We start from the raw sequence: 25,872 nt of genomic DNA, 5'->3' as shown, positions 1-25,872 counted from the left end.
GTTTCAACATATGATCATCTTTCCTCTGGTTCAGGATTTCATCACCATTCTCGCAACTCCTTCATGTGCAGGAGAACAGGACAAAGTTGCCTTCTCTTCCGAAGGGCTGCAAGTAACCCCTCACTTTTGCTTTTTGGTTTTCCTTTTCTCCAAGTGTGTGCTTTCTCCTCCCCTACGTTCTCCATACACCTTCTGGTAGCCTCACTTTCCTTCCCCCTGTACCCATGCACATTTTACTGCTAAGTAATGCTTTCAGTCTATGGGCAGTCTTTTTGGCATGTAGCAAATAAACTAAGGAGATTCATACAATCACCAAATTTATATAAGGACATTTGAGATTAGAATGAACAAACATTTTCTCTTTTTCAAGCACTTTTATTAGGAAAAAAATATGAAAAAGGTTGTGTAACAAATAACATCTCTAAAGTTGGTCATACTTTTTCAAGTTCAAATTGAAATCTGAAGGTTGGGGTTTTTCACCCCACAGAGAACACATGTCCAAGTAATGATTCTGTTGGTGTCTTTTGTTTGTTTTGTTAATAACCAGAATGTCCATGCTCAGAAGTTTTTGAAAGTATCTGCATGAAAACTTATGACTGAATTTCATATCCCAAAGGATCAAGATCCTGGTCCAGAAGTATCAGAGAAGATTCCCTCAGCTTCTGTAGTAGCTTTCGGAGCTCTTCTTTTGAAAACACCTGAGAATAAATAATAAAAAAAACAAACATCATAAAGTTGTATTTATTTGCAATGAATAGCACTGATACAAAAAAAAGTGGTGGTTAATTAAGTTACTATTTTTCTATTTGATTATTTATTTCTATTTAAGATAGTGTGATCATCAGGCATTTCAGAAGGACACTAAGTAAAGACTCGTGAGGTTAGAAGCAGCATCCAAAACCTGAACGTAGGCTCAAGATAGCTCTGTCTCATTTTGGGGTTGCTTTTCAGGCTTTTGGAGGCAAAGATGGTCATGGCTAAAACAAATGCTCTAAAGCAAAACCTGCTTATGTAGTGTTTGAAATGTAATGGAAATAAAGAAATCAATTACAATTCTACAGCTAAACTTAGAATCACAGAATCATTTAGGCTGGTAAAGACCATTAAGATCATGAAGTTAAAATTCAACAGCTCCCATCCAAAAACTAGTAACTGCACTACTCAGAACTGGTTGTCAGAACACTGGTCATTATCCTCAATATTCCAAAGTTAACTCTTTGATTCCTTAAGTCATAACACAAGGAAACCTTTTACTACTGCAGTGAATGGGAAGCAATCAAGAAACTTATGATGTTAAGGAACATATGGTGTCTTCCTCTCTGTATAGAAGCTTTTTCCACACCAACCCACAGAGCTTTCGGTGTGAGGCAGGCTGTGCAGCCCTGCCCAGCTCACCGTGTAGAGCTTGTGGCGCTCCGAGGCGACCATGTCAGCGAGGCGCAGGCACTCCTGGTGCTGCCCCGTGCTGTGCAGCACCGTGTGCAGCAGAAAGCACATCATGGGCAGGCACAGCTTCCGCAGCAGGATCATCTGGTGCGCTCGCTCAGGGTCCTCCTCGGCGTCCTACAGAGCAAAACAACACGTCAGTATCGTGGAAATCTACCTTGAACAGGCAAGGCAGCATAACCACGCCGTTGTTACTGTGAGAGGCAGAAAACTGGCCTAAGCAGCCTGGAGTGGACTCTCAGATGTGATCTGCATGGTAACTAAGGGAGCAAGCTCGACATGCTCACAGCAAGGCCAGAGCCAATTGAACAGGAACACATGAAACTAAATGTCACAAAGGTACAACTACATGTGATCTGTGCTTTGTGGTCTGCCTCATGACAAAAATTCATTTTACCTCTCTGACATCAACCATCCATCCTCCATCGACAAACAGCAACACATTGTACATTTTCTCCTTAACATCAGCTGTAAGAGCATCCAAGAGGCCTTTCCAAATGCCATAATCCATCTGGCAAAGAAACAAAAAATAAACTACTGCAGAACAGGATAATTTCCAAGGCTATTTTAAAACAGACTGCAACAGGCAGTGCAGCCCCAATTCAAATTAGAATCTTCAGTCAGTGGCTAAAACTTAAAAGCCTGATGCTAACAGCTACTTCCATCCTTGCTTAATGCCCTGTCCAGAGAGTCACACGGGTTGTACAGAAACAAAGCCACTAGAGGAAGATAATTTTACACAACCTATTCTGCCATGCTTATAAAACAAATGTTTATGTTAACTGAATAGGGTATATTTTTACTGACCAGACCTGCAAAAAGAACTTCAGTCAAAACAAAACTGCAGCATCTTTCAGAAAACAAAAGGTGATAATACTTAATAAAATTAATAGCAAAATCAAGTGCTCACATTTATTAATAACAGACAATCAACACATGATAATATTTACTATTACAATATTTTATGTAAAGCTGAGTCATTAAAAAACCCAGAATTTATTGTGCAGTTGCCTTATTATTCTGTTGTCTCATACTCTCTCAACATAAAAATAATTTATAATATGAAATAGCAGTCTTCTACTTTCTTTCATTGAACTAGACTGCCTCTAAAGCAAGAACATGAAAGTTTACAGTAAATAAGGTGGATTTCCACCTACCTCATACTTCTTTTCTTTATGTTCATGGGCCACTTTTTCAGTGAAACTTGCTTGTGGTAACAAAGATGGCTTCTGTGGAGCTGAGTTCATGTGTTTAAACCATTCATTAAAGGTTTCATGGGCTTCCTGGATTGCATTGGAAACAGCGTTTGGGTATTTTTGACTCATCTAATAACCAGAATGTCATTGCATGCACAGGTTTAATGAATCAAAGAATCAAATTTAAATAGACAAAGCTGAAGTTTCACCACCAAGGCAAAGCCACCAGTATTTCTAAACTTGGAATATTGCATATTTGAAACTCACCAAATAGGCACGAATACATAAGTGTTCCCGGATAGCATTGTCATCTTCAGCTGGAAGTGGAGTATCCATGCCCTGTTCTTCCCACTGGTTATATATTTCTGCTATAGAGTCTTGGGGAATCTTCACAAACACATCTTTTGCAGCTTCATGTTTCTTGGATGCTATGAGAATGTGAACTGGGTATCAGAGCTTTGCAATTTCCATACCTTCTTAAGCTGGCAAACCCACACTTTTTAATAGACTAGATCCAAAGTTATATCAAATGTACTGCCAAGAGCCAATGAGAACAAAACCAACATTTAAAAATAAGTCTACAATATTTGCGAAGCTTAGTACCCAAGAACTTCCTCATGATTGCATTGCTTTGCTTAAGTGCTTCTGCCCTCTGTGCAGGATCGAATACGAGCCAGTCAATTACGTCTATTTTCAGCTGATCTGCCTGTAAAAACCAACACAGAGATTCATCACCATTTCAAGCACACAATTCATGCAACATACATTAGATCTGGTCAGGGAAACACACAAGTCTGGAAAGCATTACAAGATAGTTTAGAAAACCTCTGCCATCTGGAATAATTAAAAAAAAATTTCTAAGTGTTTCCAAGATATTCAGAGCATACTCTCAACATTTTTTAGAGATTATGATGCATTTTCCTCAAATTTTAATACAAATACACTGTATCAACATGTTTTATGGAGCTCTTGCTATAATCCTCAGGGGCGTCATCAGCCTGCAACCACAGTTTTCCAACTCTTGTTGGAAACTCTTTCCAACCTTTTTGTCTTAGGGACCTTAAACTTCATACTGAATAGCAAAAACATTACCACAAATTTGCAAACGATCAGTTGCTTTCTAAATAGTACTTTAAATAGAGCCTATTAACATTACCTTGCTGTCCCTAAAGCACTGAGTTGGAGCCAACCAATGCTCAACAGCAGTGACAAGGAAACTGTCAGCAAAAGCAGTGTCTGCTGTAGCCAGAAATGCCACTTCAGCATCTTAAAAGGTATATCTGAGAGCCAAAGTACTAATCCTCATAGACCGCAGAGGCTACAGCAACACCCTCCTACCAGCTACAGCACAGGGTGCTGCTGTCCCTTCAAGGGCCCTATCTTCACTTAAAGTTTCTATACAGGTAAGCACACGCCCAAAGAGCAAGGAAAAGAGTCACAGATTTGTGCAATATCCTCTCTTGGTCACATGGGAAGTGCATTTCCCTCATAGGGTTTTTCAAGGCAGTTTTCACCATTGTTGAAAGAAAAAGATGGCTCGCACCTGGTCAGAGACTCTGTAGCTGGTTGCAAACTGGACCATCTGCTCTGCAAAGCACTCACCTCTGTTGTGCCTGTGTCTAGCACGTGGTCGTGGTGGCTGAACTCCCCAGCATCCTTCTTGCGGATGTTTTCAACAACTGTTTTTGTTATGGTTGCAACATCCAGACCTGGGTTCAAAGAGAGCTGTGTAAGAACTATCATGAATTCAAACTTAACAAAAATTGTACTTCAGACTCCAGTTGTTGATCTTATTCCTTACTACTGGTAATTCTTATCAGTTTGTTCAAACACACATTGTCAGAATAAATTATAACCTTTTCTGCTATGTCATTTATTGCAGGTATTTTACAAGAATGAGATTTGATATAACAGAATATCAAATATGAGAATAAGACAACTAATTAGTTTTTCAATCTGTGCTGAGGATGGCATATAGATATATCTGCTAAGATCATTGATTCCTACAATTCTGACAGCAAGACTATGATTTGACAGGAATGTACCAGGAAAAGCTCAGAATAGTTCTTTTACAGATGCTTAAGCAGGATGTGCTATTTTTGAAACCTTAGCTGAGTTTAAAACAAAATGATTGAAAAATAACTGAAGAGAAGTTAAGACACGAAATCTGCAGGAAATCTGCTTCTCTGTGTATTCTGAGTAGCACAGAGGCATTGCCAAGCAATGGACAGTGTCCTGCTTCATTGTAATCCCCTTCTAGTTTCATGTACAGGCCTGGAAGTAAGTTTACAATTAATGCAAACAATCTACCATGGCTAAGAAAAAGCACTATAACTTGGACAAAAATGTAAGATATTCATAACCCTCCTAAATCCACAAAAAGGTATATATTTTTGTGGATTTAGGAAGGTTATGAGTATCTTATATAATTAGTTCTCTGAAATAATATGATCATGTCAAGCCTCAGAACATATATTTGAGACAGGCAGCTGACATTTATTTCCTGGTGTGTTTGGACAAAACCCAGAAACAGTGATATTTAGTTTAAACAATTCCAGGTTAATGAAAACACACCCGTACACCTACTTAAAGAAGTGATCAGCAAATTAATTTTATTTACCTGAAAAAAAAATAGGGTAAGGAAAGAGTGTTGTATTCATAGCTTGGTTTTAGAGCAAAAACTACTGAGAGACAACATAACCCAGGATATAAAATGATAACTGGACCATCAGGGTCTCTTACCTGCTTCCTTTGCTAATTCAAGGCAGTGGTGGCGTTGATCACTCTCAGTGACATCCTCAAGAAATAAAGCGTACTGAGCCACAGCGAGCTCTGGGGGCAGGTGGCTGACATAGAATGCTATTAGATCTGTGTGCTTCTCAGACACCAACCGCTGCACAGTGTGAACCAAACATACAGAATGAAGCAAATAGGTAAGAAGCAAATATACAGAAGATATCTGCTAATATATAAATATATTTAACAGATATACATACTATATTCCTTAGTGTAAACACCTAAGTGCTTACACTTAAGTAAAAACAACATGTACTGGGTACACCCAAAAATGTGTAACGAATTTCTGATTAATTTATTCTGATACAGGAAGATTCCACTCAGCTTCTAAACAAGGATCAATAAAACTGTCTCTTATTTAAGAACTGCTGACAGAGAATTTGTGTATTAGGCAAGCTTCCATGTATCTCTTGAGAAAAGAGCATTAGCTGCATCATTGCTCTTATCATCCTGTAACCTTTAGTCTGTTTTTCTTCCTCCTTTACATCTAAATCACATCAGAGAAAACAAACAATATTTCTGAAAGCTTACCTGAATGTAGGTCTTTAGGACTTCAACAGAAACTTCCTCCTTATTGCAAACAAATGTAAATTCAATTTTAAATCAGATAATGTGGAAAATAAATGATGCTTGACAAGCTATCACTATTAAAACAGCCACAAGGTTATTTGCCTATTTCAGCTTCAGTAATCTACACAAACAGGCTCAACTGGAAGAACTGTTTCTCTTGGAGCATGATTAAAAAAGCATGTCTTCTGATTCAAAGGTTTAGTGTTCCAAGGATTTTCTTTTTCAGCAACTTAGTCTTTGGTCTAACTGGAATGTTACTTTTTACAGGATTTTTAAATCTTTCTATTTTACCGTATTTTTTTAATTAATAAACAAAATGTCAGGTACACAGATTACTACTGCAGTGTACTACATGCCCTGTTTTATTATAGAAAATGATAATGTAACAGGGTATAAATATCACCTGACTCATCTGGAATAGCCTATACTAAACAAGCACTACAGTTTGAGCACCTGGAACTGCTTTAGCCAAGACTCAAGTGTTTGTTGCTGTCAGGAATTATCATTTTAATTTTACATGTGTAAACTGAAGACCTTCAATCTAAGCATGTATCTATATGAGCTCTATACAATCAATATACAATAAACATTATAAAAGCTTGCACTTCTGCCTCTTCCCCGTGAAGTCTACTGAGGGTTGATTGAGTAATCACACAATACATTCATCTACTCTAAAACTGTAAAGGCAGAATCAATTGTTACAAATTCCCACAATGGAATTCATGTAGGAAATTACACGTTTTTTGTCCCCTCTGTCAAACATATGCTAATGGCTAGTTCTACTGCACTTCAGCTTAAACACCTACTCTATAAAATTTTGAGTCTGGATAAAAAATTAGTATGTATACATATACACACACACACATTCCTCTTATTTAGCTACATGTTAACTGACTTCACAAGGAATTCAAGTTTCCACAAGGAATTCAAGCATTGTTTGGAAGCTTAAATTTCCAAAGAATAGACAGTAACTGAGAGCTGTATTTAAATCATCTAATGAAAACACACATTTGTGTTTTCCCAAAAGAGGTTACATTCACAAACTTACTTGATACATAACAGCTTCTAAATTTTAAAATAGTAGAAAAGGAGAGCCCCAAATTACTTGTGATATTGTCAGAAATGAGTAATTAGAGCTATGTGACCCCTCTGTGTATTTAGCATAAATAGGCCAAATAGGTAGTAGGCTATACTTTACACTTGGAGATACTAAGAAAGTTTCAGCTGGCACTAATTACCTCAAGCAGAAGCATTTATGAGCTTACAGCAGCAATAGGTACCATTCCAGCAACTGTCTATAAGAACAGGTTATATTCAAGATAACTTGGCTGCTACAAATAAGCCTAACACTGAAGTTTGACCCAGGACCTTCTCAACAAAGGGCTTCTGAGCAAAATCCACTATCCTCAAAACCCAGCTTTTAAGCTCAGCTGGAAGGGAGGAGGATGCTCTTTTCTCCTTTAGGCTCCAAGATCAACAAATACACTATTTAAGCCTGCAGGTCCTCCTCAGCCTGGTGGTAATTTACCATCATTCTGTGTTGTCCATGTACTTGCACAAAAGAATTTCTGCTTCCAATACTGGCTAATGCTATGACAGCAAATCAAGTGCAAGTGAACTGACCTTAGTCTGCATACCCAAAGTGCGGAAAAACAGAATAAGATGTGTCATGAAACGAAGGAGGTGTCCTGGGAGCACGCTTCTGTCCTTGGAAAGCCACCTGCTGACTTCTTCCATCAAACCTGTAACCACCAAGGAAATGTATGCGTTAGCCATACCATGGAGAAAAAGAAAAAAACACCCAAGAAATATTTCAAAATTATGCATTTATTCAACAAATGTAATTTAGTCTCAGAAGTCCAACAAAACAGAACAGCAACCATTTCTGAAAGATGTAGTTGTTGTTTGGCTTAAAAATGTACTGTATGTATTCCATCATGTCTCAGAAGAGGTTATAGCTACAGTCTGGCATGTATCCTGACACATTTACACGATTTCATTACTTCTTTGAAAACTACCTTGTAGGTCAAACTGTCCCTACAGTTCTTGACTAGAGCATAGCTTTAATGCAGAGCTTGCCTACTGTGCACTCCTAAAAATCCATTCACACAGAAGTTTCTAGAAAGGTCCCTCAAAATAATGTAGTCAGTTGACCAAAAAAAAAAAAATCACTTAAGAGAAATGCTTACCATCCACATCTCCAAGTATAATGAATTTCTGAATCACGTGATAGTGTTCTTGATTCTCCTCTATAACCCTCTGGAGACAAAAAAAGGAAATTCAAACTTTGAATAAATATTCTAGCATAATGTATGAAGAAAACAAACTTATAAATAAAGCAAAGGTTCCTCAGGGGAAAAAAGCTATCCTATTTCAAAGGGTATTGTTCATAAAGAGCAAAAGAAGAGGCACTTGCTGTCTCTGCATCAAATTACAAGAACATTGACAAACTAAAAGAAAGAACTGGAATATAGATCTGTGCAGTTAATACTTTCATGGAAGACATCCAACACCAAGGGCTTTTTGCTCTGAAGAGGAGAACAAACAATGATGTTACAGATAAGATTTACAAAAATCGCAGAAGAAGCAACGTGTATAAATCCTTAAAGAAAAGGCCTGTGAAATTTACTTCAGGAAGAAATTCCACCTTCTCCCCAGAGGAATCAACACATTAATACATGAAATGCAATCCAAATCTAAATTTGCTTTATGGTGAGGATTGCACTATATTGCAAAGGCAGATACAGCTGGGTGTATCTGCTGCTGACTGCATGTCTTTGTCTTAGCAATACGATAAAAGCTACGTGTCCATTCCATCAAATAAAAGTAAGTGTAGTTTCAATTTAATCACTGCAAAATTAACCTGTAAGTTATGCATCCCCATCTGACAGGAACTGAGTATTTTGGGTGCTAAAAGTAACAAAGAATCACAGTCTAAGCAAATATGTTTTTAAATTTTAAAAGGACTGTTCTGAAATATGGACACAAATCTCCTGTGAAGAAAATGGAATGTAATCGATTTTGAACATTTTACTGAAAGATTGAATAGTTATTTGTCTGTCTGCTTTGTATGTCTGACAACACTTGACAGCCATCTATTTCTTTAGCACACCCAGTTAGTTTGGCAGATACAGGGCAGGGCAACACAAAACCTGTATCACTTTCACTGTTAGGAGGTAGTAGCATGAAGAAAAATCTATTTGAATTTGAAAATCACACATTTTTGGGGATAGAAAATATGAAACAAAATAGTCATTGTGCATATTTGAGCATTTAACTAAAGAGTGCAGTAAAAAGTAGAACCCAGTGAATAATTAAAAATGGTAAGCAGGGAGGAGAAACATGACAATTATTACGTACCCTTTTGTCCGTTGCTTGAAGTTCTTCAAAAACTTTTTCTGAAGTCCAGCTTCAAAGCAAGAGAGAAAAGACAAAAAAAATTACCTTGAATATTCCACAGATTGATTACAGGATGCTTTGTTGAGTGTACCAGCAGCATAATTTTACTTGAAACTTACTTGGTTTCTAAATATTCTCTAGGGAGCTCTTCCATCTCCTCTGCAGTTACTACTGAGGTTCGTATTTCCTGCTCGACTAGAGTGTCCACCATGACCCTGAAATATGCCCAAACAGTATCTTCCCAGGTATCACAAACTGGAAGAAGCTACATATGAAAAAAACAGAGTAAAAATTATCAAGAGATGGAGAAACACCAGAACCCAAACAGAGCAACAATAATTTACAATCAGATTTTCAGGCGCCAAAGCAGTAACCACCTTAAACAGCAGCTGTTCCTTGACTGAAAAGTCTATTATATATTTAATTAAGACATGTCAGTACTACAAAGAGGACGTCTACTAAAGCAGCAATGTTTGCTATTGTTCTGTTTACTAGATCTTTAAAAGTACAGAAACCAGTAACTGCATTATTTCTGATGATATCATTGTCACATATGAGAAAGGAAATGCAAAACTACCAAACACTGTTTAACTTGGGGGCTTGACATACCTGTTTGAGGTTTCCACTCAGGGCTGCATAGATTGCTCTTTCATATCTATTAAACTGCTCCTAAAATAAACAGTAAAAACACCCAAACTTTAAATTACAAAGCATTTAAGTTTTCTAGTCGCTTTACATTTTATTAGAGATTAATCCATTGCAAAATGTTCCATCTAATGGATTCCAAGTAAAGCTGGAAAATCAGAGGATACACAAAGAGCCAAAATAAGAAGAGCAAGTGACACTCCCTTCACTAGAATTCCCTTGTAACCTAACTGAAAAATTTACATCGACCTGGAAAAAAAGCAATGTTTTTTTCTCTTTCCCATTCAATTAAGTCAAGATGAAAGTCAGTCAGTGGTTTTACTTTCAACCAGAAAAAAAAGGCAGACGTTTCCTGAAAAAGTGGTGCTGATTATGTAGATTTCTCACAATGCATAAATATGGTATTTCAGAAATCCTCTTAGAAGAATTAATTCGAATCCCCTAAGCAGCAAACACAAGAGTGGGTGTGTTTACTTAAAATCCCATTTCAGAGTTCAGAAAAGTTCAAATTTATGCATTAATAGAAAAAATAGCAGCATTGTCTTACCTCTTCAGCCATGCGCCAACAACTTATTTTCCAAATGCACCTGTATGGATTGCCTTCAACAGGCTCCAGCTCTTTTCCTACATGCAAAGAATAATTAAAAAAAAAAACCCAAAAACCACAAAACAAAACAAAACCAAAAAAAACCCACAAAAAACCCCAACAAAATGACAAAAAACCAAAACAAAATCCCACCCAAAATCAAACCAAACAACAAACAAACAAAAAACCCCCATCAAAAAAATACAGGAAAAGGAAAAAGAGAGAAAATGTTATTAAAAACAGAGAATCCAGTAACATCTAAAAAACGAAAAAGTCTATTTTCATTTCATAGCCCAATTTCAATCCATTTAGAACCCTTCCTAAAGCATTTTGATGCTTTTGACTGGACTGCAAGGTGGCTTTTCTGACTAGTTTGGTGAATTTGCATCTATAAGTTACAGTAATTTAAAAACTTGGCTGCTATCTAGCTTTTAAAAAAATAATACTTTTGGCTGTAACACAGCTACTGTGTCTACTTTTGTAAAAAAGCAAAGTCAAGGGGGAAAAAAAAAGAAAAATAATTTTTATATCTTAATCAAGCTTCTCAAAAATGTCACTGCTTCAGTGCTGCTATTTTGCATGCATCTGCATGGGCATTTATACCTGTGTATCAACAGCTTAGGCAGGCAGACTCAAAAAAAAGCTAGGAGAGTGGTGTGGCAGATAAAAGCAACAGGCTATCATGATTTAAAAAGAAGGAAAGCATTAAACTTTCCACACCCAGCTATAAACAACACTTAGATTCATTCTTGAATTCCTTGCTACAACCTGCAATACACTGAACACAGAGAGAAGCAAGGTACTGTGTTATAAAGGGGGAACCATGGCAAGGAACCAAGGACAAGGTACTTTACAATTTTCAAGTATTTTAAAAGCATCTCTTTCTCCTACATTTACATTTGCTGAACTCTAGTCCTACTACACCTTTCTGAAGCTGGCTATATAGCCCAATTTGAGTCTGTAAGCCACAAAATGTGTGCTAGGTGGCATAAGCCAGATGTTAAGAAAATACAGACCCATGTTGTTATATGGAGGTGGAGAAGATCTGTAAAGAACTCTGAGACATCTACTTCCTAGTGATTACATCTGACTTTAAGAAAGAAAGTGGCTTTAACATGTGTAGATGGATACAGTTAACTTACTTTCAACTAAAATAATTTCATGCTAGTTTTTACATGTTCAACAGACATGGCAAAATATTCCAGATATCAAAAAAGGCTCATCAGGTGAAAATAAAGAGCTATTTCTATTTGCTACAAACAGATACTATGAGATCTTAGTATTTTTATATCTGTCTCAAATGCACTTTGGAGCAGATACCTCCATTTATGTTAGGATCATGATACAATTTCCAGCCTTCCAAAGTTGCAGCTCTCCAGGCCTGACCACATCGTTTGCATAAGCGCTGTGCCTGAAAAATAATGCATTTTCTCAGCAACACACTTCAAGGTAGGAAAACCTCCAGCTTCTTCTTTAAAAATGGGAATGTCATTAAAACAGTTAATTTGTGTAGAGATTCTACTACATGAAAAATAAGCACAGAGGATCTTAAACTCAAAACAACTGCAAGACTTCGAAGTAAATGTCACCATTTTTTCACTTTCAGTCAGTATTTACAGCAATGTAAGGAATGTGCTACAGCCTCATCTTTGTTAGCTAAACAGCTGTTATGCATCACTCTGGTAAGTCTAGTGTAAAGCATAGCTCTTTTGCTTAGATGCTAAATTGTTGTCTTCATGCAGTCATCTACTTTCCCAGTTCACTTAAGTCTTCCCAATCCCAACCGCAAATCTCTACTCCCACTGCCCTGCAGCAGTATGCTCGTGTTCCCCTACCATGAGAAAATGAATATTTGTGCATCACATTGGAACAGAATATGAGCAAGTACCCATAGCCCTCAGTTAAGGTCTTTGGCATGAATCTCAAATCCCCTTTCCTCCTCATTACTCAAATGTCATTATGTATACACGCCTGATAATCCATTGATGATTAGAGACAATTAGGAAGCTCTTTAAAGCATTCTGTGTGTTTGCCTGGCAGTATTTAGTATCGAAGCACAACATGAAAAAATACTGTCAAACAACTCAAACATCCAAAACTACATTTTTTCTGTAATACCTCTTCTACACCCAAAATAACTTAACTAGAAGCAAGTTTGATTAAAACGCTAATTTGGCAGTCAGTATTGACAACAAATTGAAAACTGAATCACTACAAGCCAAATTTAAACAGACATTTTAGTACACAGCTTATCTACTTTAACTTAATCACAACTTACACTACCTCATCTGTCATTCCTGCTCTGATGAGAGTGAAGAGATACTTCAACAACCTTGCATCGTCTTCTTGGTCCAAATCATCAAGTGGCAGCTTCTGCCGAATAGGAGCATCTGGATCCTGCAAGGAACAAAGTCATCACTCAATCTACACAACAGATGTCATCACATCTACACATATATGTCTCTTCCATTAATGTCTTGCCCTGTTTTATAATATGGAGTCACTTTTTCATGTTGGTACAACAATCTGTACAACCCATGTAATATTGAGCATGATATTTCTGTTTTGACTCTAATTTCTTTTATTCCTCTTCTGCCACTGTTCCTATCAGAGTCAATGCAATTAATTTACTCCACTGCCTTATCTGCCCCAAATTTCTTACCTTCCAGCTCTTCTCACCTTCAAACATCCTTTGCCCTTCTGTCTATCTGCCTACTAGACTGTTTCTCCTCCTTCACTTTCTATCTGAGGTTTTTCACAACAGCTGCACTTGCTTCTACGTAATCCAAAGAGATTTTCTAAAGCCAATCAATACCCCAGATCACTCCCCAATTGAATTAATCTTCTACGGCTGCTTTGCTGTCACTGAGGCAGCTCATCACCTTGTTCTAATGGACAGCCCCCTTTCTCTCCTTGACTTCTCTCCTATTAGCTTTTATTATAGAGTTCTCAAAGTATTGCACTAGACTTGGTTTAATTGTAGTGGTTACTGCATGAAGACAGCATTCCCTTATCTGCAAGGGCTCCCCAAAGAGTTTTATAAGCTTTTCTGGTTAGGAACATGAGTTTATTTTAGTCATAATAAAGTCATTACTTCGCCAAATAGATCACAAGTACTTTGCAGGGGGGTGGGAGTATGGAAGTGATTGCTGAAAGCAAACACAAGTCCACAGTGATCCTGAAAGGAATTTTTGAGGTGCTCTGCCTAGCAATTTTTAGATACTACAACTACTTTTAGATAGCACAACATCTAAGAATTGGTAGCAATCTGTGAAGATAGCATATTTCTCTAGCCCATTTTGAAGCCAAGCCTTATTTTTATATAATACTTACCAACTCTGTTACCAGAGGACGAGAACTTCCCAAGTATGTACTCGACTGTCGCTGCTTCAGGGTGTGTAGTGTGTTATCCCTGAAAGCAGTGAAATGTTTTACAGAAAAATGGCTTTTTTACCAAGCATCTTTTAATAAGACCAATATTGAATGACATATTTTGTTACATAGAGTATGTTTACAGAACAGACACTTGGTTTGGCTGATATATCAATGGACTCTGCTAGTGTTGTGACAAACATAACATTTCATAAATACAATATTAGAATTAATGCACGTATATTTGATTTCTTTCAAAAGCATCTCTTATTTCAATCGTTCATGTATTCAACTATTAACTGACTTCTGCATAAGGAGATTTTCCCATTATCATTACTATAAAGTCAGTCTAGGACAGAAATTTAACTGAGGATAAAGACATAATTCCAAAAACCTGTATTCACCAGCCATTAAAAGCAGGTTTACTCTAGGCATCTAGCACGGAAGGTGGTTATCCTGCCACAAAACCCATCAGTGATAATAAAGGTGACAATAATGGCTTCTGGTGAAGGGTCAATAGCATAAAGTGATATGAACTTAGGCAAAAACTAAAGCCAGACAAAGATTAAATTACAATAGTTTGATGGTTTTTCCTTTCATCCTTGCCTCCCAAAAGGCACAACTGACTTGTGAAATTTACTTCAATGGATGGGTAAGACGACTCAATTTTAGATGTAAGAATTCAAAAAAAAGAAGTGAATGAAATGAACACTCTAAAAAGACTACTTCTTTTCAAGAGTGATTCTGTGACTGTGAATTTTATGCTTGATGGGAAAATGTATATAATGAAAGAAAGTCTGAACTCACCAATATACTGTTTTTGCATAAAACTCAATATTATCGGAAAAGTCCCCAATTTCATCCTTAGCAATGCTCTCTAGCCAATCCACCACCAGCTGGAATAAAATTAAATTGCATTTTAAAAACAAACATGTAACAAATAATATTTTTACTACCTTTCTCTCATCTCTGGATCCACTTGTTATAAGCAGCAACCAAAAGGCTGACAGATCCAGAAGACTATTCCACTTGCATTTTAAGTATGCAGTATGAAGGTGGTTGGCACTTCGTCTCTGTTTCTCAGTGGATACTGCAGCTTAATACAGTGCTACTTAACAGCTTATCAATCACCATCAACAGTAACAGATGCTGCAAATGGGAACAGCTCTCAACAGTTCTCTGCAGAACAGCCTGAAAAATCTTTCTCATCTTCAGCAACTAAGGAGCATCATTTTTATGCATACAATTAATACACACTTGAGTGAATGTTTAAAAAAAGTATTAGAAACGACCCCCAAAAGTGCATAGAGCATTAGTATTATGAACATTTAATCTATTTTCATTCCATATTAAAAACTTTCCATCATACCTGACTTTGTCGAACAAGTGAATCTTTCTGAAACAAGTTGTCTACAGTAGTTTTCTCACTAGCAGTTAAAGCCTATTTAAGAAAAAGCTGATTATTACTTCATGGAAAATAAAATTTCCACAGAACCAGAAATATCAGTTCGAATGCAAACTAATTCAGAAATTTGCTACAAGTTCAGTATGCTGTATTTCCCCTCCCTCTGTTTATACATTGTTTTATTTGATCATTTACATCCAGTCACACTAAAAATCGTAAAAATGAGAATAAGAATATAATTCACAAATATATGACCACAGAAATATTCCACACATTAACTGATTCCTTGTCTGCCTGCATATCTTAAATCCCATTTGCTACCTTACATTAAAAGAAAAAATAACTTTTCAATGTCATACACATTTAACATCAAAAAGTGTGAAAACCAAAAATATACCAACCCCAGAGCCCTGTTCCTTCTATTGCATCTCCTGCATTAATTTAGCTTTCATTAGACTTGCAATAAAAAGAGAACAGAAGATGTGCTTTCCTAAAAAACACAGGTAGGAGGGAACTGGGTATTTTTGGCACAACAGTGTTTAATACTGACAACTTAGCAGTGGGAATTGTAGAGGAAGCTATTTTATAACTGAGAAGAAAGATCTACAGTCATAAATTTTACAAAGGCAGCATCACTGTACTTATTGTTTTGTTTTCCTAAGCATATTCTGGCAGCAAAGGCTGGAAGCACTGTATTGACACAGACAAGATGACTACAGCTCTAACAGGAACGCTAGAAAATTTGGATTTCTCTTCAGGTAAATCAGAATCAGGACTGCAAAGACTAGACAGCTTGAGAGCACATGTTATTCTTTTAAGCAAAGCAAAATTATCTCTGACCTATGGGAATGTCACAGCTACTGATGCAGCTTTTAAAAATAAATAAATAGTTATTTCTAGTGAATTTAGGGTTGCCTTGTGCAGAGCCAGGAGTAGGACTCAATGATCCTTGTGCATCCCTTCCAACTCAGGATATTTAAGGAAAAAAAAAAAGAACAGCTTGCAATAATTTTTGCACTAGCAATCTCTCTTTAGAACGGAATATTTAGATTTACTTTTCACTATAGATGAAATAATTTAATAATTGTCTGATAAAAATCAGTCTCATTTTTCACTTTTGAATTTTGAGTGACTGCCACTTTGAGATTCTAAAAGTAAAATACATTTAGCCTATATTTCGCTTATTTAGCTTCTTCTATCACTTAAAAAAATGCCAAGAGTCCATGCTTACAGTGATATCAAATGCAGTTTCATCTTCCAGTGCAGACTGTATTCTGTCTCTAGAAATAAAAATACAAAATATTACAGATTAAAACAAAAGCTGAGAAAATTTAGCAAAATGCCTACGTATAAATGTTTGAAAAACTTTACAAAAATGTTCTTAAAAATGCTAAAAGTTGCAAAGGTAATAAGAATGCTCCTATTTACAACTTTCATTTTTGTAAAGAGATAATGAATGGACATATATATCTGAACCTACTTCTATAAACAGCTTCTTAACTTAACAACAACTTAATAAACAGCTAAGCTTAATTGCTTGACTCCATATTTGAAAACATCTAAAAAATATGTTCAAGAAAGTCATCTCAGCACAAAAATGTAGTAGTGTGCTTTTCAAAGGAATTACCTATAAAGTGAGGACAGCAGTCTCCACGTTACCATCTCCTGCTTGAGAAGCCACAAGACACTGGCAGTTTTGGAAAACTTCTGCTGCCCAGGAGTTGCCCGATAAACTATTTTCCCTAATATATTCACCTGGGAGAAATAAATTTATACAGAGTTAATACTTCCCTTTTTTTATAATTTTTCCTAAGCCATTACAACAATCTTTTTATTATCCTGAATGTTTCCAACAAATGGGTTTGATTACCATCTCTTCAAATGATGATTTTACTTATAAAACAATATGATGATTCTGTTTATTTACATATGAGAGAAATAAGTATATTTTAATCCATCTTATTAATAAAAACATTTATACATCTGCTAATGTTTATTGCCACTTGACACTTTCAGTGGAACAGCAACCAGATGACAATTCAGCAAACTACACCATGGGTATTCCTGTGCCAAAGCAGTGTTTGAGGAAAGTGAGATGCTACTCAATGCTAGTGTTCAGCAACTCATAAGCTGGAAGATTTAAAGTATGTATTTAACATGCACTGTGACTTCACAGCAACACTGCCTGGGGAAAGGAATGTAAAATAAAGTAAATAAAAAAACAAGTAACTACTTACCTGACTGTTACATATATTTTCATACTCATCCACAAGATCAAAAATGGTAGTTGATGTGTGCTTCAGAAAGGAATGCAGAAATTCTGAGTACATGCTCATAGTAGCTAGGACAGATATAAGAAGAAACAGCCATATTAGTGAGGCACAACTTGGTAAAAAAGCTCCCACTGGACTATGAAAACATCATTCTGATGACAAGGCATGTAGTTTTTGCAAATTTAAATGAGTACAATAATGAAATTAACTATCTCTGAACAATATGAACATATGATATGATCTATTTCTGAACAAAGTCAGAAGTATTTATCAGCTAAGATAGTAAAATCTACAGAAGCTATGGGCTATGTCAGTTATAAAACTTTTGCTGTAAACACATCACCTGCAAGAATTTCAACAGCAAAATCATTTGTATGTCTCCACAAAACTAATCCAGTTTGCTTCCCACATTTGTTCCATCAGCATGGGTTCCATAGAAAGCACAAACTCACAAAACTCCAATAAACTGGAACAGAGTAATTTTCGGAACTTTTAAAAACAGACTGCTTTTGGCTAAGAAATGCCAGCAAAATAATATAGAAAATTAAAAAAAAAGGACACACATATTTACACCCCACAAATCAGAACTGGGATCAATTATTAGTAAAACTTCAGATTGTCTCACCAGCTTCCCCAGGATCATCCTCACGCAACAAGACAGCACTCATAGTGACATCTTCTGTCAAACTGGACATGTCTGCATTCACAAACATCCCTCTCTGCTGAGGTGAGAGTGCCATTGTCCAGCTACTTTCATCCAACTGAAAGCACAACAAGAACATAATGAAAATAAATTTTTACCTTCTATATGAACGGTATATAAACACTAATAGTGAAATAACTGCCTTTAGATAAGGTGCAACTATGTCTTAAACAGTCACCAGTGTGTCCTGGTTTAGGGCAAATTTAGTCACTCAGAACACAGTGAGAGCTCTGTATACACACTGATCATCTAGGCCCCAGAAGCTGGTAATTTATGAAGAAACCAATGGCCTGTATCAAATCACAAAAACAACTAAAAAGGAGAATAACAGAGAAAGAATAACGGAGAAAAATATCTTAACTTCTTTTGAGTTAATTTAAAAATAAATGGAGATAAGATACTTCAGAGCTCCCTACTGATAACTTTTCCAATCAGTGTTTTCACACAGACATTGCAATAGGAGATAATCAATGTAATCTAGAAAGTCATCAGAAAAGTTTGTTCTTTGAAGTTTAAACTTCAACACTCTAGTGAATCCTAACACTAGAGAAAGCTAAAATAAGAAAAATCCCAAAGTTTTAACTTGCTAACATAAAACAATTATCTTTGAAGAATTTGTAAACAAGCACAGTCAGGATTTTTGTAGTCACAAACCAATGTTATGAGGACTAGCTTAACACACATGGTGTATTTGGAAAGTCCTTGTGAACCTCTATTATTTCTGGCTGCATCATCTCAAAGAACAACACAGCAATAATTAACACCAGCAATAAACAGCAACAGCAGTACTAGCAAGCTCGTACCACTCATCGTTTGTCTTTGGAGCAAACAACACAGAAACACTGAACTTGGAGACCTATGTTTCACAGGAACAAAAGAGAAAAAGATGCTCTAACTATCTTACCATTGACAGATTGCCAAAAAGTCCAGAAGTTGGTAAAATGAGAGGAGATTTCCCTCCTGTTCCCAGGATGGCAGACATATCTGATGGCTTCATGGAGCTGCGATGTAATGCAGTACCTGAAAGAGAAAGAGGTTTTTCTGAAAAGAAAAAGTATTTAAAGCTACTCTGCTCTACCCAGAAATTCCAAAAGAATTTTTTAACAGGGACTCAAGTACTTATGAAGTGCAGAAGCCTGAAAGTAGACTGTATATGTGCACCAAATAGGCAATGTACCTTCAGTTGCTAGAGCTCATTGTAAACACATACGAGCATAAAGAGCAGTACATCTCCACTCATTCTTTCTTGGAAATTGGTCTCCAAATCCTTAAAGCAAAAGGCAGCCCAAAGGTGTGTCAACTAGAAAAGACTGCTCAGGACTTTGTCCTGCTTTATACATCTCCAAGAACAGAGTCTCCATAGACTATGTGGGCAACCAGTTCTAGCATTCAACTACCATTAGAGTAAAAAAGGGGGTCTTTTTTAATGTTTAAACAGAATTCCTTGTATATGCTGTTGTGCCTATTGCCTCTTGACTTTTCAGGGCACCAAGAAAAACTTGGCTCTTTTTTTACTCCCTCCCATCAAACACTTATATAAATTTACAAGATCCCCCAACCTCTTTCCCAGGATAAACAATCCCAGCCCTTCACCTACCTATGTCCCAGCTCTCAGTCTCTCCTCATATGTCAGATACTTAACCCACTAACCAACTTTGTGGGCCTTCACTGGATTACAACACATCCCTGTCATTCTTATGGATTGCCATTAATCATTAAGTACAAGCACATAAAAACCTTTAACTAAATAGTAAGCAAACAAGCAAGCAGTCTTACCTGGCTGGTGAAGTAATGAATTAGGAGTTCGGGACAGAAACTGGCTTTTGGGAGTCATGTTTCCAATAGTGTCATCCAGGGATGTAAGAACTGATTAATAAACTAGTTAAGAAACACTCTCCTAAACACACTTTTGGATTTATTCTAAATGAATGTGACTACTTGGAAAGGAAAAATATTTGGCCGTAACTCAAATGTTATGAAAATTACACATCTTGTCTTTCAGAGTAAAACAGAAAGCTTCATAAAATGTTTCATCAGAACCTTAACAGCTGGAGGGTTAAAAGGGACACCACAAAATGAAGTTCACAATATGAACACAACAGGTCTGCGACTACTCCCAGCAGCTCAGGTCAAAGAGAATCCTTCTGCCCCATGAGGAGCTCCTTCATGCTACATCAACCATAACAAGAAAATCTGAGGCTGAATGCAATTTCTAGATTGTTCCCTCTCTCAGTTCCAGGTGCTCTCTTGCTCTACTTTTCTTCTTCCCATCAGTAACCAGGTTCAGCGCTGCAGGTATGATTTACTAAGAAGTAATTGTATAAAAGTTTCAGTAGCTTGTGCTATTAGCATTTAGAAACATCTTGATTCTTAGGCACAATATAATCAGGGCAAATATCTCACTAGCATTATTTTAGATGCAAAACCCAAAAGAACAAGCAAATGTACTGGATTCCTTTGCTATCACAACCATGAAAATACCACTATCTTAGCTGTCAAACTACATGGTGGGGGGCATAAAACAGCAGGTGGGGAAAATTTCTATGGAAATTTAAATCTATGTCTGTGTGCTACTCTTGCTATGACAGTGGATGGAAAATTAAGATACCTGTAAATAAGCATAAAACCATAAAGTTAAGATATAATGAAGGAAACTTATTCTTCTTTTCCAAAAGCTCAGAAATGTAGTCAGCTATAGCTCACATAGTGCTCTGGGTGGACAACCACCTGAGGTCATACACTCAGGGAAATCAAAGCAGTATTAAAAATATACACACCTGGCGAGCACAGCAGTTAAAGACAAAAATTCTTTAGGATAAGGATACTAGAAACTCTCTTCTGAGAGCCTTGCTTCCGTCCAGGTCTGACCATCTCAGGATCATGGGGGGATGACATGTCTTCGAAACCATTTCTGTGAAACAGCAACACAGAAAACAAGCAAGTGAATTCAAGCAGGACATGCAAGATCTCATTGTCACGCCAAAGTAACTCCACAACCAAGAAACTTAAAGCGTTAAATCATCTCCAATCTTACTACTTTTGTCCAGCAAGCCCTGCAGAAATCTAGCACTGCTAATTAGCTCAGGGAAAACCCAACTTTGTTCCTACTACACCATAACTAACATTTTACTGTTAAAAAGAAAGAAAGGCTAGTAGAAGCTGCAACAGTAGGAAATTCCAACTCTGAACTGAAAAATGAAGCTGAAAGAACGGCATGATTTCACGACACGATTTTTCCCTCGGGATGCCGCGTTCAGCACGCACCGGGACAGCTCGGGCGTCCCGCCGAAGGGAAGCACCCACGCCCCGGCTGTGGAGGCAGCCGCGCCTCAGCAGGCCGGGAAAGGCCCGGCCCCGCGACCCCCGGGCAGCTCACGGTTCTCGGGTAATCCACAGATATACTCAAGAAGCAACAGCCAGCCTTAAAGCTGCCGGCTGACAAAACCCCTCCGGTGCGCTCAGCAGCCGCCGCAGGCCCGCTGCGTTTCGCAGCCCGCACTGTGCGCGCCCGCTGCCCGCCCCGGGGCGCGTCTCACGGCCGGCGCGGCCCCGGGCCGGGGCTGCGGCCGCCGCCGCCCCTCACCTGTCCATGGCAGCTGCCCCGGCACGGCTCGGCCCGGCTCAGCCTTCCCGCCGCCGCCAGCGCCGGCCGCGGCCCGGAAGGAGACGGGCGCCTTCCGCCCGCGCTGCCCCCGCGCCCCGCCCGGCATGACCGGGGGAAGGAGCGGGAGCCGCGGGGCGGCCGCAGGGCGCTCTCCTCTGTCAGCCCGCCGTGAGGGTCACAGCTTAAAAAACCCCGTAGTGTAAAAGTGTCAGGGGCTGTTGGGGTTATCTCAGCGCACAGAAAAGGGCTAATGAGGCGCCCCAAGTGTTTCATACTTTGGCTGGAGCAGCCGCCGTGCCGGCCTTGGCAGTGACGAGTTTCTCACCCCGCTGCAAACGCGCCTGTTTCTCCTTCTCCCGGTGTGACTCTGTCTACTGGCACTAGCATTAAAGGGTAAAGCAAGCACCGCACAGGATCGCTCAACCCTTCAAGGCTGGACAAACCTGACAGAATTATGAAATTCTCCCTTTCCTTCCCTAAATGAATTCAGTCTACTTTTTACCTACAGAATAACACTGTTACTACCTTCTACCACTGTGCAACTGACTGTGGTTCGTTTAGTTGCGCTCCAAGACAAGGAAAAGTGTCCAAACTGAATCTTTTCATGTAGACAGGCAGGTTCTGAAAAACACTTGCAAGTACTTGGGTATTTTTAGGGCTATAGCTACAATGGGGTACTTCAAGCAAATTAGACAGAAGGATACACCTGACAACAGCTGCAAAAGGCAGCAGAAGTGTAAGACATGGGCTGAAGTCCTCCAGCTTGCTTGAGATACTGATCAAACACCATGATGCCCAAGCACAGGGTTTCACTGAAGCTGCCAGAGAGCCTAACTTCAGAAGGCTTCACAAGAAGAAAGCTGATGAACACTGGGTATACAGCAACACAAGCAAGCAGACCTATGGAGAGTAGATGAATCACTCAGGAAATGTACTTTTGGATTAAAAACACCCCAAAAACCAACCAAAAAAGGTTGTCCGTCTATCTTGAAGACTATCAATAAAGCACAAGCAAAGGCAACAACCTTGAGGAGGATAGAAAACTCAAAGAGTGTTTAAGGAATTATTACATCCTAGTTCAGTACTATATATTTAATGGAATTTACCTCTCAATATATCTTACTGAAACTGTGTAGCGCTATCGTCTCTAGTGCAGTGGGAAATTCAGAGTAATGCACAAATCAGTATCTGGTTCAATCTTTTGCTAACAGCTCACACCCTCAGGCTAGCCCTGCCTCGGGGCAGAGAGTAAACAAGTGAGAAATGTAATGATGACAGAGCAGATGCTTCCTTTGTGTGCTGTCTCAAGTTTATTCAAAGCGATGACAGATGAGAACAAAGCAAAGGAAATAAGTTTGAAGAGAAATTAAGAGGGCAGGATGCATACTTCAGGAAAAAGAAAAAAAAACCAAACACCCAACCCAACAAACCTGTAAAAATATCTGAACGATTGGGGCCTTAGAATGTACAGCCTCTCCTAAGTGCAGACTGGGGAAACACCTTAGAGGCTCCAGGGGGAACTGGATGAAAAACTGGAGGTGTGTTTCAGTACTTTTCGACTGGCATCCCATTTAATATTTAGCTACCAAGACAGAAATGGGGGGGAAATGAAGAAGAAAAAAATAACTGAAAATCTCATTAAAGTATCTTATGCTTCCAAGAAGCAGAAGAAAATGCATTTTTTTTAGTCAGTGATATAAAGGACTCCAAATTTATCATTAGAATTCTTAAATCTGTCCTGAAGTTTCACATATTTGGATGTGATACACTGATCTTAACTCCAGCTGTTAACATAATATCAAGGCAGGTAGCAATGCTCGTTACTCACAGACGGGACACCCAAAGATGACCCTGGAGCCAGCACAACTAGCACTGAAACCTGGTGGATTTATTGCCAGGTTCCTCTGCTTCCTAGTGCCTTTCTGCAAAGTTAACAGAGCCTACGGGATACAGTAGGTTAATTTTGATCTAGTATATCCTAAACTTTAAAGTAAACTAACTTAAAACTCCAATTACCCTTTACAAAATATGTTTTAAGATAGCTCATAAATTAAATAAATTTTTTAATGCCCTGCTAAGCTGCATACATGCCATCTGCATATACAAAATTGTTAATTCAGAATTACCAAAAGCAAGAGCTCAACAAAGTTCAAGTGCAATATGTGACAGCAGCACAACTACACTCAGTACAAAGGAAACTGGAAACTAAACTATACCTTGCCTTTACATAGGAGAAGCAAAAAGTTCATGTTTTAGCCCATGTTTTCTTAGCTGAAACACATTCCTGGAAGTATGTAAATTTTAGGTTTTTTATATAAATGCATGGAAACTTTTTAGAAACCAATGTCACGAGTTTAAGTACAGCGTTTGTGTGATTGCTTAGTATTTAAATACATGTTGACTCTCAAAATGTTTACTAAGGTTCTTACCAAAACAAATTGATTCTCATGCTCTTTCTATTGAGGCAACTCAGCTAAAACCATTTGTTTTATTAAACAGGAAAAAGAAAGAGACAAATTTGTAGCTCATTTTATTTGTGTCTGAAAGTCATGACAGTACTGCCAAGGGTCTTTGTTGCTATTGGGTGCATTACAAACAGTAAACCCAGTTGATGAGAGCTGGAATTTCACATGTAGAGATTTTTTTGTACTTAGTATGGGAGTGAAGCTATGGAGCCCTCCCTACTAGATTTGGAAGATTAAAATGCCACATTGGTATGAAAAGGTAAAGTATACTGACAAAAGAAGGAACTGTAACATCCACTAGGATTTCACTCAGTATTCAAGACTGCAGAAATGGCCCATGCCTCCAAGTTCACGGTAAACAAAAGACATTACATTAATTAATTAGAAATGACAATGATTCTCAAATGAAGTTCTCCCCAGTCATAACTTCAAAGAAAAAAAATCCTGGTGGTAGTAAACTTTCTTAAAACAATGTAGCTGTAGTGTTTGTTGTTTAGCAGAACTAGGATCTCTTGAGACTGAAGTGAGTATGGTGGAAGTGCAAAGACAATTCTTTTATCGATTCACAAATCTCTCCCTAAAGAACAACTCTTTGAAAACAGGAAGTCACTCTCTGCTTGATGACTCAAATTTCTGAAAATAAATGGCTTTGGAGGTTATTTAAAACAAACAAACAAACAACCCCCCCCCAAAAGCCCCAAACACAGAAAACAGCAAAATCCACATTTACATGTTGTTTGAAGCCCAGATATTGAAATACTGTGAACAAAATCAAGACTACAAAACAACTTTGCTTGTCTTTTAGTTCAAGACTCAGAATGTAAAATTTTCCACAAATATAAGTATCATTCCAGAGTTTACTTTATAAAATGGAAATCGTAGATGAGGTTTTAGAAATCTTCAAATTGTGCATAAGCTTCTGAAAGAAAAGCATAACATGCTTGAGATTCAGAAATAAAAACCTAATTTAATAACTCCGATACTCTAATGCTACCTTAGAGAACAACTTACGACTGCATTTTGTTATATACTTAATAAACTTTTTATTTGTCTTTATTCTCCTCCCCACACACAGGCAAAATAAAAGCAATAAACTGAAATATAGTCTAATGCTGTTGGGACAGCAGTATAAAATTGACCAAAAAAGCTTTTTGTCTACACTTGGCTGTATAATCAGATTACAATTTAAAAAGTGCTATGTAGCTGTACTTAGAAATTTTTGACCATTTACATCTAGTATAACTTCATACTGCTGATATGTCTAAACTGAAGTCTGTCTAGAACTAGTACAGTATTGTGGCCAAGCTTCTTCCCAACCCAGCTCCTTTCCAAACTGGCAAAGATTAGAAAACTTGGCAAAAAAATGCATTATATTTGATTCATCCAGTTTGTTGACATCATTTTAAAAGAAG

General features: G+C 37.7%; 1 protein-coding gene across 2 annotated transcripts; it reads right to left on the bottom strand.

Moving 5' to 3' along the window:
- Positions 1-354: 354 nt before the first annotated feature.
- Positions 355-22,108, bottom strand: NUP107 (nucleoporin 107). Of its 2 annotated transcripts, none has more exons than XM_064419455.1 (28): positions 21,975-22,108; positions 21,217-21,302; positions 20,168-20,257; positions 19,296-19,411; positions 18,314-18,449; positions 17,653-17,756; positions 17,043-17,170; positions 16,647-16,695; positions 15,380-15,451; positions 14,818-14,906; positions 13,972-14,050; positions 12,922-13,035; positions 11,959-12,049; positions 10,600-10,676; positions 10,017-10,076; positions 9,527-9,672; positions 9,369-9,417; positions 8,198-8,267; positions 7,632-7,750; positions 5,970-6,008; positions 5,385-5,535; positions 4,245-4,351; positions 3,246-3,348; positions 2,910-3,070; positions 2,604-2,729; positions 1,844-1,957; positions 1,396-1,563; positions 355-698 (listed from the first exon to the last, which is right to left on the bottom strand). In XM_064419455.1, exons 1-28 carry the CDS (start codon positions 21,980-21,982, stop codon positions 591-593), a joined length of 2,760 nt encoding a protein of 919 aa, XP_064275525.1. In that variant the 5' UTR covers positions 21,983-22,108; the 3' UTR covers positions 355-590. The 2 variants fall into 2 exon arrangements, with proteins under 2 accessions (XP_064275525.1, XP_064275526.1); XM_064419456.1 differs by lacking the exon at positions 21,975-22,108 and adding an exon at positions 21,656-21,686.
- Positions 22,109-25,872: the final 3,764 nt, after the last annotated feature.

This window comes from Passer domesticus, chromosome 5 (genome assembly GCF_036417665.1).
Source record: "Passer domesticus isolate bPasDom1 chromosome 5, bPasDom1.hap1, whole genome shotgun sequence".
Lineage (NCBI taxonomy): Eukaryota > Metazoa > Chordata > Aves > Passeriformes > Passeridae > Passer > Passer domesticus.
The sequence above is the reverse complement of the archived record's forward strand: the minus strand, read 5'-3'. Positions and strand labels throughout refer to the sequence as shown.

Coding starts and splice junctions, on each gene's coding strand:
- NUP107 (XM_064419455.1), bottom strand. Junction 3,349..4,244: donor TAGACACAGGCACAACAGAG/GTGAGTGCTTTG, acceptor TGGTTTTTACAG/GCAGATCAGCTGAAAATAGA. Junction 1,564..1,843: donor GGATGGTTGATGTCAGAGAG/GTAAAATGAATT, acceptor TTTGCTCTGTAG/GACGCCGAGGAGGACCCTGA.